At 36.0% G+C, this 12,289-nt stretch overlaps 1 protein-coding gene across 2 annotated transcripts; it reads left to right on the top strand.

Moving 5' to 3' along the window:
• The first annotated feature begins 1,479 nt into the window (after nt 1-1,479).
• LOC100265452 (uncharacterized) lies at nt 1,480-10,599 on the top strand. Of its 2 annotated transcripts, none has more exons than XM_010660468.3 (3): nt 1,480-1,713; nt 3,286-4,521; nt 10,324-10,599. In XM_010660468.3, exons 2-3 carry the CDS (start codon nt 3,303-3,305, stop codon nt 10,341-10,343), a joined length of 1,239 nt encoding a protein of 412 aa, XP_010658770.1. In that variant the 5' UTR covers nt 1,480-1,713; nt 3,286-3,302; the 3' UTR covers nt 10,344-10,599. The 2 variants fall into 2 exon arrangements, with proteins under 2 accessions (XP_010658770.1, XP_002266041.1); XM_002266005.4 differs by lacking the exon at nt 10,324-10,599 and adding an exon at nt 9,695-9,926.
• The last annotated feature ends 1,690 nt before the right edge of the window (nt 10,600-12,289 follow it).

Below are 12,289 nucleotides of genomic sequence, written 5' to 3'. Positions count from 1 at the left end.
ATAAGTCAAGAAAATAAATTACCCTGCAAGAAAATAAAAGCGTGCTGCTCATATGTGGAGTTTTCATCTCTGACCTAACTTCAAAGCATATTCAAATAAAATGAAATTTCAATTCCCTTTAATTGGACTGATATATATTCATGGCAACACGGGCTCAGTATTTTTTTCTTTAGGCGTACTAAGAACTAGAATAATAACCTTCTCACTCTACAGCTAGCTTATGTACTGGTTCAGGCAGTGCCACCTTCAAATCAAATTTTTACTATTAGTAAGTTTACAAAGCCCAGGACGGCTAATATATACCCAAGAAATCATTTAGCTATGTTTGGTTCTCAGAAAATTTGAAGGAAAATGCAAGGGAAAGAAAATACAAAGGAAAAGCAGAGGAAAATAAAAAGTGAAGGAAAATAAAAAAATAGATTAAAAGTTGATAAATTATTTTTTTTGTTACTTTAAACTCATTTTATTTATTTTAACTCATCAATATAAAGATTAAATAATTTAAAAATACATAAGTTTTTAATTAGTTTTAATCATATTTGATTTTTTTTGATATTTTTCATAGGACAACCAAACATAAAAAAATCATTTTTCTTTGCATTTTTTTTCTTTCCTTAGTATTTTCCGGGAACCAAACATAAAAAATTCTGATATGATAGGTACTGATCTGATCCCAGAAAAGCCAAGATTAACCTAACAAAGCAATTAATCCAGTAGGAAAGTTTGTGATGTGTGTGTGTATGCATTCTTGTGGTGCTTCAATAATATTATATATTAAGCATGTATGTTCCTCCCACTGATGCAGTCGAATATTCTCAAACTAACACTGAAACATCTGAAGTACTTCAATTTGTCATGAACCTTCGGTGGATATAAGTCTATATCGTTGCTCAGAACTCTTTCTTGTCAAGGCCAAGTGACGGGGCCTCCGGCCATAAGCTAGGTGCAATGATAGTTTGGTTCTGCCTGGCATGCATCACTAGCCAATTGAGATAACTTGTAGAATCTGTTCATGCAGAACCAAGAAAAACTTTCAAGACGCTGTTGACAATAGTTTCTTGGTAATGTTTTGCATTAGGAGCTCTAGTTGTCGACCTGAAGCAACAGAAAACAGGACTATGAGCCTTATGATATAAAATTTCTTATGATTTTAGAAATTGAGAATTTCCGAAAACGAAAATGAAAAGTTAATTAATTAAAATTAATTAGAAAAAAAATGATTATTAATAAAATTGAGAAAATTAAATTTTTGGATTGGTGTTAGTAAATTAATTTGAGTGTTTAAAAAAAAAGAATTTGGAAATGAAAAATAAGCAAATGAAAATAAATAAAAGAAAAAAAATAAAAAATGATTCAATGGGCCTTTGAATATTGGGCTGTGCAATGTGCTGCGTATTGTTAAAACAAAGGGAATTGATTTGGGCCTTGGTTATGGGCTTGTCTGGCTGGTGTTTGAAATAAAGAAAGTGGGCTTTTTTTGCTTTAAAAAAAAAAAGGAAAAAAGGAAGAGAGTTGGAAAGTGGCAGAACGGAGGAGAAAGAGAGCAGCAGCGAACTGTGGAGAATTTCCTTGTCGCCGGAACTTTGACTGGCCATTTGGATGGTCAAATGATGTCCGTTTCGGCCCAAATTTTGAGGAGGTGTTCTACTCAACGAGAGGAACAATTCTACAGTGGACGATCGTGATTTTAACGGTCAAATTCTTAGATCTGTGGTATGGGAAACTAACTCTAAAACTTTAATTAAATGCATTTTTCATTGAAAAAAAAGTATAAATCTTGTCATTATGAGTTAAGAAGGTAATATTGGTGTTGTAAGAATTTTTTTTGAATGATTTGGATTTTTTCTGGATTTTTTTTGTAGTTTCGGGAATTCTTTTTTGTTGATAAATAATTGTTTTGGGTTGTTAAAAATTATTAGAAGTGTAGGAAAATTCCAAAATTAGGGTACAATTTCAAATCTAGTAATATGTGAATTTTTGAGAATTGGTTGGAATATTTTCGGTAATTTTATTGTGGAAAATTAATTATTTTCGAATATCGGAAATTATTAGAATTATTGGAAAATTCCAAAAGTGTGGTATAATTTTAAGTTTATTGATATGTGAATTTTTGAAAATTTGTTAGGATATTTTCGAAAATTTTAATGTGAAAAAATTGTTGAAATTATTGAGAAAATTTGGAATTGTGGTATTCATTTGCATCATGGTTGTGTGAAGAAATGATAAAAATCGTGAAAAGTGTATGAAATGGAAAAAGAAAAGGAAAAAAAAAATGAAATAGTGATGAAAAGTGAAAGCCCGTGTGAGACGAATTAAGGGAGAGAGATCCCTAGGGTGAAAGACTTAAAAGTTTACCCCGTGAAGACTCCGAATGGAGACTGTATTTGGGTGTGGACGCTTATCCTTTGGTAAAAGCCCGAGAACAATAGTGCATTATATGACTGTGTGTCACACATTCATATACATTCATTTGATGGTTGAATATTGTGGAATTGTGTATAATATTATATATTAAATTGTGTGACTTGATTAATACTGTTGAACCGTTTCTTTTGTATTCTTTGAAACTTATTAATCCCCATTAACCCTTTGGGTGTTAGGCACCCAATTGAGCAATGTGGAAATGCTCACCCCTTCATTTTTATATCTTTTTAGATACAAAAATCACTTCTGAGGATCCACAAGTGGGACAGGGAGGATTTCAGGATGCTCCTAGAGCGGTCTAATGAAACATGTCTTATTTATTGCGTTTGTGATATTGGGACTTGTTTCAATAAATTTTGAACTATGGATGTGTAATGAGACCTTAATTTGATTAAGTGGATTAATTTTGAACTTTTATTTTGGATTGTAATGATAATTACTAAATCTTGATGCGTTTGAGTAATGTTTGAAATATTGTTAGTTGGTGAGAACCTTAGTGTGGTTTATACATGGTAAAAAAAAAAAATCAGAGTGTTTTGATTGATTGCCAAAGTGGAGTAGGAAAAACCCTTAGGGTCAAACCTTTGATCTGGGGTCATGGGTCAAATTTTGGGTTGCCCGGAATTTGGGTCGTGACGATATTGTATCAAAGCCAAGGTTACAATAATACCTTGGGGTCAATGTTGTGGGTGTTGTGTGTATTGTAATGTTATGTTTTTTTGTATGTGTTAGTTAACGAGTTGATTATTAATTGAATTATGTATTGTGATTGTATGAAAGTGAAAGTTTGATAGTTGTTGAAGTTGCTAAATGAGTACATGTGAATTTATTTTGCTCACCTTGGTAATGTGGTTGAATTAGGGATTGTTAAATTTGAAATGGCGGGAAGGACCAGAAAAGGAAGATATGAGAGAAATGAGGAGTTGGAGTCGATAAAGGAAGAACTTCGAGAAGTAAGAAGGGAGTTGAGAGAGATTGTCCAGTTGATGAAAGGTCAGGGCTCTAAGAGATCAAGAGGTACCCAGGGCTATGAGGATTCAGGGCACTCGCATAGAAGAAGCCACACTGAGAAGCCAGTAATGAGCCAGATAGAGGTGATGAAGAGATTCATGGTGATGCAACCTCCATCTTTTAATGGAGAGCCCATTGCGGAAGCAGCTGAGCATTGGTTGAGGAGGATAAGAAGAATTCTAGTGGGGCTAGACATACCTGAGGAAAAAAGGGTAGGTCTGGCAGCATACATGCTTGTTGACAAAGCTGATTTCTGGTGGGAATCAATAGAAAAAGTGTATGACATTGAGGTTATGACCTGGGAGGAATTTGAGATAATCTTCCTAGGTAAGTATTTTGGAGAGGTGGCTAAGGATGCCAAGAGGATGGAGTTTGAGCACCTCATCCAAGGAACCATGTCGGTGCTAGAGTATGAGTCATGCTTTTCGGAGTTGTCTCGATTTGCTTTGGGGATGATCAGTGAGGAAGGAGAAAAGACTAGGAGGTTTCAGCAGGGGTTGAGACCTGCTATTAGGAATAGATTAGTCCCACTGGCAATAAGGGACTATTCTGAGTTGGTTAAGAGGGCTTTGTTGGTGGAGCAGGACATTGAGGAAACCAATCAAATTCAGGAGCAAAAGGGGGATAGAAAAGGGAAACAAAGAATAGGAGAAAGTTCCCAAGGGAGATCTCAAGGCTCGCAGCAGAGGCAGAGGACTCAGCAGTCTAAAGGGCATTTCTCATTCTATGCAAGAGGTGAGCAGAGTGCTAAGAGGGTGGCAACTAATAGAGTATGTTATGGTTGTGGAGCGGGAGACCACTTATGGAGGGCTTGCCCATTACGGGGCGTACAACAAGCTCGACCTCAGTCTCAGGGAAGTTCTCAACAACCGCCAATAGTGCCTTTCCAACCCCCTCAGTTTCAATTGCCTTACTACCAGATGCCACAATTATCCCCAGCAGCCCAGGGAACTACGACAACTACCATGAGTAGTCAGACTCGTTCTTCTCAGGAATCAAATGCTAGAGGTAGGGGAAGACAGACAACAAGAAGAGTTTTTGCCTTGACCCCAACAAAGTTAGAGGAGGACGTCCTTTTGGTGGAAGGTATGATTTTGGTATATAGTACTTGGGTGCGTGTTTTGTTTGATACTGATGCAACTCATTCTTTCATTTCTACATCTTGTGCTAATGCATTGGGGTTGAAAATGGAAATGGTAGAAAATTTGTTACTTATCGAATCCCCTATGGGTACGAATTCTAGAGTTAATAGAATATGTAAGGGATGCGTTATTACCTTGGCGGGTAGAGCACTTAACGTGGGTTTGAGGGTTTTGGATATGACTGGGTATGATGTTATCTTGGGAATGGATTGATTAACACTGTATAGAGCGTTTATTGATTGTCATCGCCGTAAGATAATATTTTGTCTACCATATGGATTTGAGGTTTGCTTTATTGGAGGGAAGTGTGTTAGTTTGCCTTTTTTGCAGTTCGATCCGTGCTATTAGTATGTGTTGAGGAAGGGATCAATAAATTTCCTAACTTGCCTTCGTGGTAAGGAGAAAGCCTAGAAGGACATTACAGAAATTCCAGTGGTGAGGAAACTTCAGGATGTATTCCCAGATGAGTTACCAGGTTTACCACCACATAGAGAGTTTGATTTCTCTATTGAAGTATGCCTAAGAACTGATCCTATTTCAGTATCCGCTTATAGGATGACCCCCTCTTGAGTAGAAGGAATTGAAAACTCAGTTGGATGAATTGTTGGGTAAGGGTTTTATTTGTCCAAGTACATCGCCATGGGGAGCCCTAGTGTTGTTTGTGAAGAAAAAGGATGACACACTAAGGTTGTGTATCGACTATAGGAAGTTGAATAGAGTTATTGTGAAAAACAAGTATCCTCTTCCAAGGATAGATGACTTGTTTGATCAATTGAAAGGTGTGAAGTATTTTAGTAAGATTGACTTGAGAATTGGGTATCATCAATTGAGGGTTAGGGAAGAAGATGTCCCTAAAACCGCTTTTAGAACAAGATATGGACATTATGAATTTCTAGTCATGCCTTTTGGGTTAACTAATGCCCCCGTTACTTCCATGGATTTAATGAACATAGTATTTCGTCTTACTTGGATCAGTTTGTGATTGTCTTGGTGGATGACATCTTGATTTACTCAAGGAGTTTGGAGGAGCATAAGCAGCATTTGGTGACCACCCTTAGAACCTTAAGAAGACGTCAATTGTATGGGAAGTTGGACAAAAGTGAGTTTTGGCTTATTGAAGTGAATTTCTTAGGTCATGTGGTTTCTGAGGCAAGAATAGCATTAGACCATTCCAAGGTGGAAGCTGTACAGGAGTGACAAAGGCCTACTAATGTATTTGAGGTTAGAAGTTTCTTGGGGTTGGCTGGATATTATAGGAGGTTTGTGAAAGATTTATATAGGATTGCAACACCAATGACTCGGTTGACTAGAAAATGGGTGAAGTTTGAATGGAATGAGGAGTGTGAGAATGCTTTCCAATAGTTGAAGCGGAAATTGACCATTGCTCTAGTGTTAACTGCTCCTATTAGTGGAGAGTTGTTTACGGTTTATTGTGATGCTTCTATAATGGGGCTAGGGTGTGTGCTAATGCAACAAGGCAAGGTGGTAGCTTATGACTCAAGAAAATTAAAGCAACATGAGCGGAATTATCCAATACATGATTTAGAGCTTGTAGTAGTGGTGTTTGCCCTTAAGACTTGGAGACACTATTTGTATGGAGAGAAGCTTGAGGTGTACTCTGATCACAAGAGTTTGAAATACATTTTCACTCAAAAGGATTTGAACTCTAGGCAGAGGAGATAGATGGAAACATTAGAAGATTATGATTTTTCTCTTCATTATCATCCTGGAAAGGCGAATGTTATAACAAATGCCTTGAGTAGGAAGAGTTTTGGCCAGTTGTCTAGCTTGGAGTTGAGAGAGTTTGAGATGCATGTAGTTATTGAAGATTTTGAATTATGTCTTGGTTGGGAAGGACAAGGTCCATGATTGTACAGTATATCGACTAGACCAATGGTTATCCAAAGAATAGTGGAGGCCCAAGTTCATGATGAGTTTTTAGAAAAAGTTAAAGCCTAGTTGGTAGCAGGTGAAATAGATGAAAATTGGTCTATGTATGAAGATGCGAGTGTGAGGTTTAAAGGGAGATTGTGTGTGCCAAAAGATGTGGAGTTGAGAAATGAACTTCTAGCAAATGCTCATAGGGAGAAGTATACCATCCACCCTGGGAATACCAAGATGTATCAAGACTTAAAGAGACCGTTTTGGTGAAGTGGGATGAAGAGAGATATTGCTCAGTTTGTAGCCAATTGTCAGATTTGTCAGCAAGTGAAGGTTGAGCACCAGAGGCCAACAGGGTTGTTGCAACCTTTACTTATACCTGAGTGGAAATGGGATCATATCACTATGGACATTGTGATAGGGTTGCTAAGAACTAGAAGCAAGAAAAATGGAGTTTGGGTGATTGTGGACCGTCTTACTAAGTCAGCTCATTTTCTAGCCATGAAAACTATTGATTCCATGAACTCTTTGGCTAAGTTGTATATACAGGAGATTGTGAGATTGCATGGGATACCTTTATTTATATTGTCTCACAAGGACCCTAAGTTTACTTCTCAGTTTTGGCAAAGTTTACAAAGGGCTTTGGGCACTTAATTGAATTTTAGCATCACCTTTCACCCTCAGATAGATGGTCGATTAGAAAGAGTGATCCTAATTTTAGAAGACATGTTAAGGGCTTGTGTTTTGGATTTTGGAGGAAATTGGGCAGATTACTTATCTTTGGTAGAGTTTGCTTATGACAATAGTTACCAATCTAGTATTGGCATGACGCCTTATGAAGCACTCTATGGGAGACCTTGTAGATCGCCCTTGTGTTGGATAGAGATGGGTGAGAGTCATTTGTTGGGACCTGAGATTATCCAAGAGACTACAGAGAAGATACAACTCATCAAGGAAAAGCTTAAAAGACTGCCCAAGATAGACAAAAAAGTTATGCGGACCAAAGGAGAAGGTCCTTGGAGTTTGAAAAAGGGGATTGGGTGTTTGTAAAAGTGTCCCATCCAAGAGGCATATTTCGATTTAGGAAAAAGGGAAAGTTAGCCCCTAGATTTGTGGGACCATTTCAGATTGATAAGAGAGTTGGCCTAGTGGCATACAAGTTAATTTTGCCCCAACAGTTATCCCTTGTGCATGATGTTTTCCATGTGTCGATGTGAAGGAAGTGTACTCCAGATCCAACTTGGGTAGTGGACTTGCAAGATGTTCAGATTAGTGAAGATACTTCTTATATGGAGGAACCTTTATGAATTTTGGAAGTTGGAGAGCATTGGTTTAGGAACAAGGTGATTCCCACAGTCAAAGTGTGGTGGCAATACCATGGGATAGAAGAAGCTACTTAGGAACCTGAGGAAGAAATGAGACGACACTATTCACAACTCTTCTATGATTTTTAAGGTAAGTTTGTTTAAATTTCAGGACGAAATTTCTTTTATGGGAGTAAGATGTAATGACCGGGTAATTTAGGCCATGTTGAAAATTTTAGTTTGAAAAGTCTTCTTTTGTGTGGTGGTTGAAAAGTAAAAAAGAAAAGTATTTGGAGAACATGTGTTAATTTTGGATTAGTGAAATTCGATTTATTGTATTGGTCAATTAGACAAGTTGAAAAATTTGTACCATGTCAGCCTTATGGTAGAAAATTTATTAGGATTTTAGAAATTGAGAATTTCCGGAAACGAAAAACGAAAATGAAAATGAAAAGTGAATTAATTAAAATTAATTAGAAAAAAAACAAAATTGATTATTAATAAAATTGAGAAAATTAAATTTTCGGATTGGGGTTAATAAATTAATTTGTGTGTTAAAAAAAAAAAGAATTTGGAAATGAAAAATAAGCAAATGAAAATAAATAAAAGAAAATAAATAAAAAATGATTCAATGGGCCTTTGAATATTAGGTCGTGTAATGTGTTGCGGATTGTTAAAACAAAGGGAATTGATTTGGGCCTTGGATATGGGCTTGTGTGGTTGGTGTTTGAAATAAAGAAAGTGGGCTTTTTTTGCTTTAAAAAAAATGAAAAAGGAAGAGAGTTGGAAAGTGGCAAAACGGGGGAGAAAGAGAGTAGCGGCTGTGGAGAATTTCCTTGTCGTTAGAACTTTGACCGACCGTTTGGACGATCGAACGATGTCTGTTTCGGCCCAAAGAGGTGTTCCACTCGACGAGATGAACAATTCTACGGTGGTCGATTGTGATTTTAATTGTCGAATTCTTAGATTTATGATAGGGAAACTAACCCTAAAACTTTAATTAAATGCATTTTTCATTGAAAAAAATTATAAATCTTGTCATTAGGAGTTAAGTAGGTAATATTGGTGTTGTAGGAATTTTTTTGAATGATTTGGAATTTTTCTGGATTTTTTTGTAATTTCGGGAATTTTTTTTTGTTGATAAATAATTGTTTTTGGTTGTTAAAAATTATTAGAAGTGTGAGAAAATTCCGAAATTAGGGTACAATTTCAAATCTAGTGATATGTGAATTTTTGAGAATTGGTTGAAATATTTTCGGTAATTTTATTATGGAAAATTAATTATTTTCAAAAATTGGAAATTATTAAAATTATTGGAAAATTCCAAAAGTGTGGTATACTTTCAAGTTTATTGATATGTGAATTTTTGAAAATTTGTTGGGATATTTTTGAGAATTTTAATGTGGAAAATTTATTTTATTGGATTATTGGGAATGTTGGAATTGTTGAAATTTTTGAGAAAATTTGGAATTGTGGCATTCATTTGCATCATGGTTGTATGAAGAAATGATAAAAATTGTAAAAAGTGTATGAAATGGAAAAAGAAAGGAAAAAAAAAATGAAATAGTGATGAAAAATGAAAGCCAGTGTGAAGGGAGAGAGATCCCTAGGGTGAAAGACCCAAAAGTTTACCTTGAGAAGACTCCGAATGGGGAGTGTATTTGGGTGCGGACGCGTATCATTCGGTGAAAGCTCGAGAACGATAGTGCATTGTATGACTGTGTATCACACGTTCATATGCATTTATTTGATGGTTGAATGTTGTGGAATTGTGTATAATATTATATATTAAATTGTGTGACTTGATTAATACTGTTGAACTGTTTCTTTTGTGTTCTTTGAAATTTAGTAATTCCCATTAACCCTTTGGGTGTTAGACACCCTATTGAGTAATGTGGAAATGCTCACCTTTTCCTTTTTATATTTTTTTAGATACAGATATCACTTCTAAGGATCCACAGGTGGGGCAAGGAGGACTTCAGGATGCTCCTGGAGCGGTTTAGTGGAATGTGCCTTATTTATTACGTTTTTGATATTGGGACTTGTTTTAATAAATTGTGAACTATGGATGTGTAATGAGACCTTAATTTGATTAAGTGGATTAACTATGAACTTTTATTTTGGACTATAATGATAATTATTAAATCTTGATGCGTTTGATTAATGTTTGAAATATTGTTAGTTGGTGAGAACCTTAGTGTGATTTATATGTGGAAAAAAAAAATTCAGAGTGTTTTGGTTGATTGCCAGCGTAGAGTAGGAAAAACCTTTAGGGTCAAACTTTTGACCTGGGGTCATGGGCCAAATTTTGGGTCGTCTGGAATTTGGGTCGTGACATAAAGTCTCCTTGCTCAATGCAGGCAACTCTCAGTCTGACAGTAACCCAACAGGAGCCATCTTCTGGTTTAGCTGCAACGTGGCAATCAATGAAGATAGGTTTTCAAAGTTAATTAATCTTAGGGGAAATATGAAGGCAAACAAATTCATTAATTCCTTTACGTACTTAAGCTTCAGGATAATAAACTTGTCTCTTATATTTCTTTTTATCAATTTTTTTGCAGTGGATTCCCATGCTAACTGAAGCTTGGTTGGATGTTCTGCTTTACTGAAACTACATACAAGTATTAGCCACTGAAACTACACTACGTGGCCTGGGGAAAATGACAAATTGTAAAGGAGTTTTATTAACTTTCAAATGTATTAGTATATTAAAATCATTGTTGTTGGTATATTTTTATTTTCGTTTTCCGAGCATTTTTGTGTTCAAATGAGCAATTTGAAATTGATATTTTCAATAGAAAATTAAATAAATCACCCTATGAATGTGGTCCAATAAATTGCCACCATGTGGGAGTGCCTAAAAAGACCATATACACATTAGAACCATGCCTTCAGCAGGGCGCTTTAGTAGTTGGAATCCATACCCATCTTTTGCTCACGTTGCCTTCTTTCCTGCTACTATAAGCTCTTCCATATATAGTCACAAGACTTCATTTGACCGCTTCTATAAGTCTATAAGCTTATTTGGGCTATAGTCACGTCATGTTTGTTAGGATAAAACCCTTACACTACAAGAAGGTAGGTTTATGGCCGCGGCCAGCACCCCTGGCTAAAAGTAAGACACAATGCAGCTATAGAATTAACCTGCAGATAAAATAAACCATGGCAAGGTGCGGCTATAGGGGGCGCAGATAAATGCTATACTTTCGGCCGCGCACATGGCTATAAGTTTGAAACTATGGCTGCGGCCACATTTTTGTGGGACTTAATATGGTGTATAGCTGTAGCCAGGCGTGGCCACAACCATAGGGTACAACATGCTGCTATAGGCGGCATGGAGCATGTGTTATATATGTTTATATACCAAAGATGAAAATTTAAAATTAAAAATTAAAATATATACGATGGTTACAAAGTTGTGGCTTTGTATAAATATTTCAAACAAAACATCACCATCAGACTATACACAATTGGTATCATTATTTAGGTTTCCTAGCAGAGAAGGCCACTCACCCTCCCAAAAGTCAATACCTCTAGCACATCGTTTATCCATATCACTAAGAAAAATTATTTAGCTTAACAAACAATCTTAATTTATACTTAATGATAACTATAAGCGACTTCAAGATAGAATTGTTATACATAGAAAATAAGAAACTGCTTGAGACTTCAACATTAAGATCGGCATGGGAAGAATCACATTAACTCAAAGCACTAAAAGAATTCTTAATTCCATGGGCTAATAATTAAATACGATAAACTACTAGTAGGTACTCAATCCAACCTACCTGTTGATTAAGGAATAATGAAAAAAAAAATAGTACAAGCACCACTAAATAAGCATTCAACAGACACCCTATCTAGGGGAAAAATAGAATATTACAATGTATGCCAAAACATGTGCAAGTAGTATTAGGAAGGTCAAAGATGATTAAGGAGAATAATAACAAACAAAAGCAATAGACATTAGCACAATTGGCTGGATTATGTATTCAATAAAGGATGAGAAAATACCTCTACTGTTTGGTGTTGCCCCATAATCTAGTAGAAGAAGTACACAACTCTCACTTCCTTTAGAAGCTGCTATGTGTTGGTTTACAAGGATTTAAAAGAAAGAAGAAAATAGTGTTAGTAGAATTTATTTTTTCGCATTGCTGTCGGATTCATTTGGATCCAGACCCCGTTTCAACAATTGATGAAGAAAAAGGTCATCTCCTCTTAGTGTTGCAAAGCAGAAACTGAGAGGTAGGTCCATTCTACCATGAGCTAGCATGTTCTTTGTCTCCACCAAAACTCCTTCCATGATTGGGTCCTTGGGGTCTATCAAATGTTGTTCCACCAATAAAGGAAAAGCCAGTGTAGTGCATTAGCCTTATTTTCCATGTTTCCTCAAGACTATCACCAGTCAGATATAAATAAAAATACTGACATTATGCTATTACTTTCACCCGGTTAGATAAAATATCAGCAGGGTATAATGTTTGTACAAACCTGAAGGAGATTATTCATTGTTATGGTCCCATCTCC

The sequence above is a fragment of the Vitis vinifera genome, chromosome 13 (assembly GCF_030704535.1).
Source record: "Vitis vinifera cultivar Pinot Noir 40024 chromosome 13, ASM3070453v1".
NCBI lineage: Eukaryota > Viridiplantae > Streptophyta > Magnoliopsida > Vitales > Vitaceae > Vitis > Vitis vinifera.
This window is presented reverse-complemented; position numbering and strand designations above follow the sequence as displayed.

Bases quoted from the DNA above. Each gene is read 5' to 3' on its own strand.
- LOC100265452 (XM_002266005.4), top strand. From the start codon at position 3,303: ATGGCGGGAAGGACCAGAAAAGGAAGATATGAGAGAAATGAGGAGTTG. The intron at 4,522-9,694 runs GTATGATTTTGG...ATATTTTTTTAG, and splicing joins GGACGTCCTTTTGGTGGAAG to ATACAGATATCACTTCTAAG.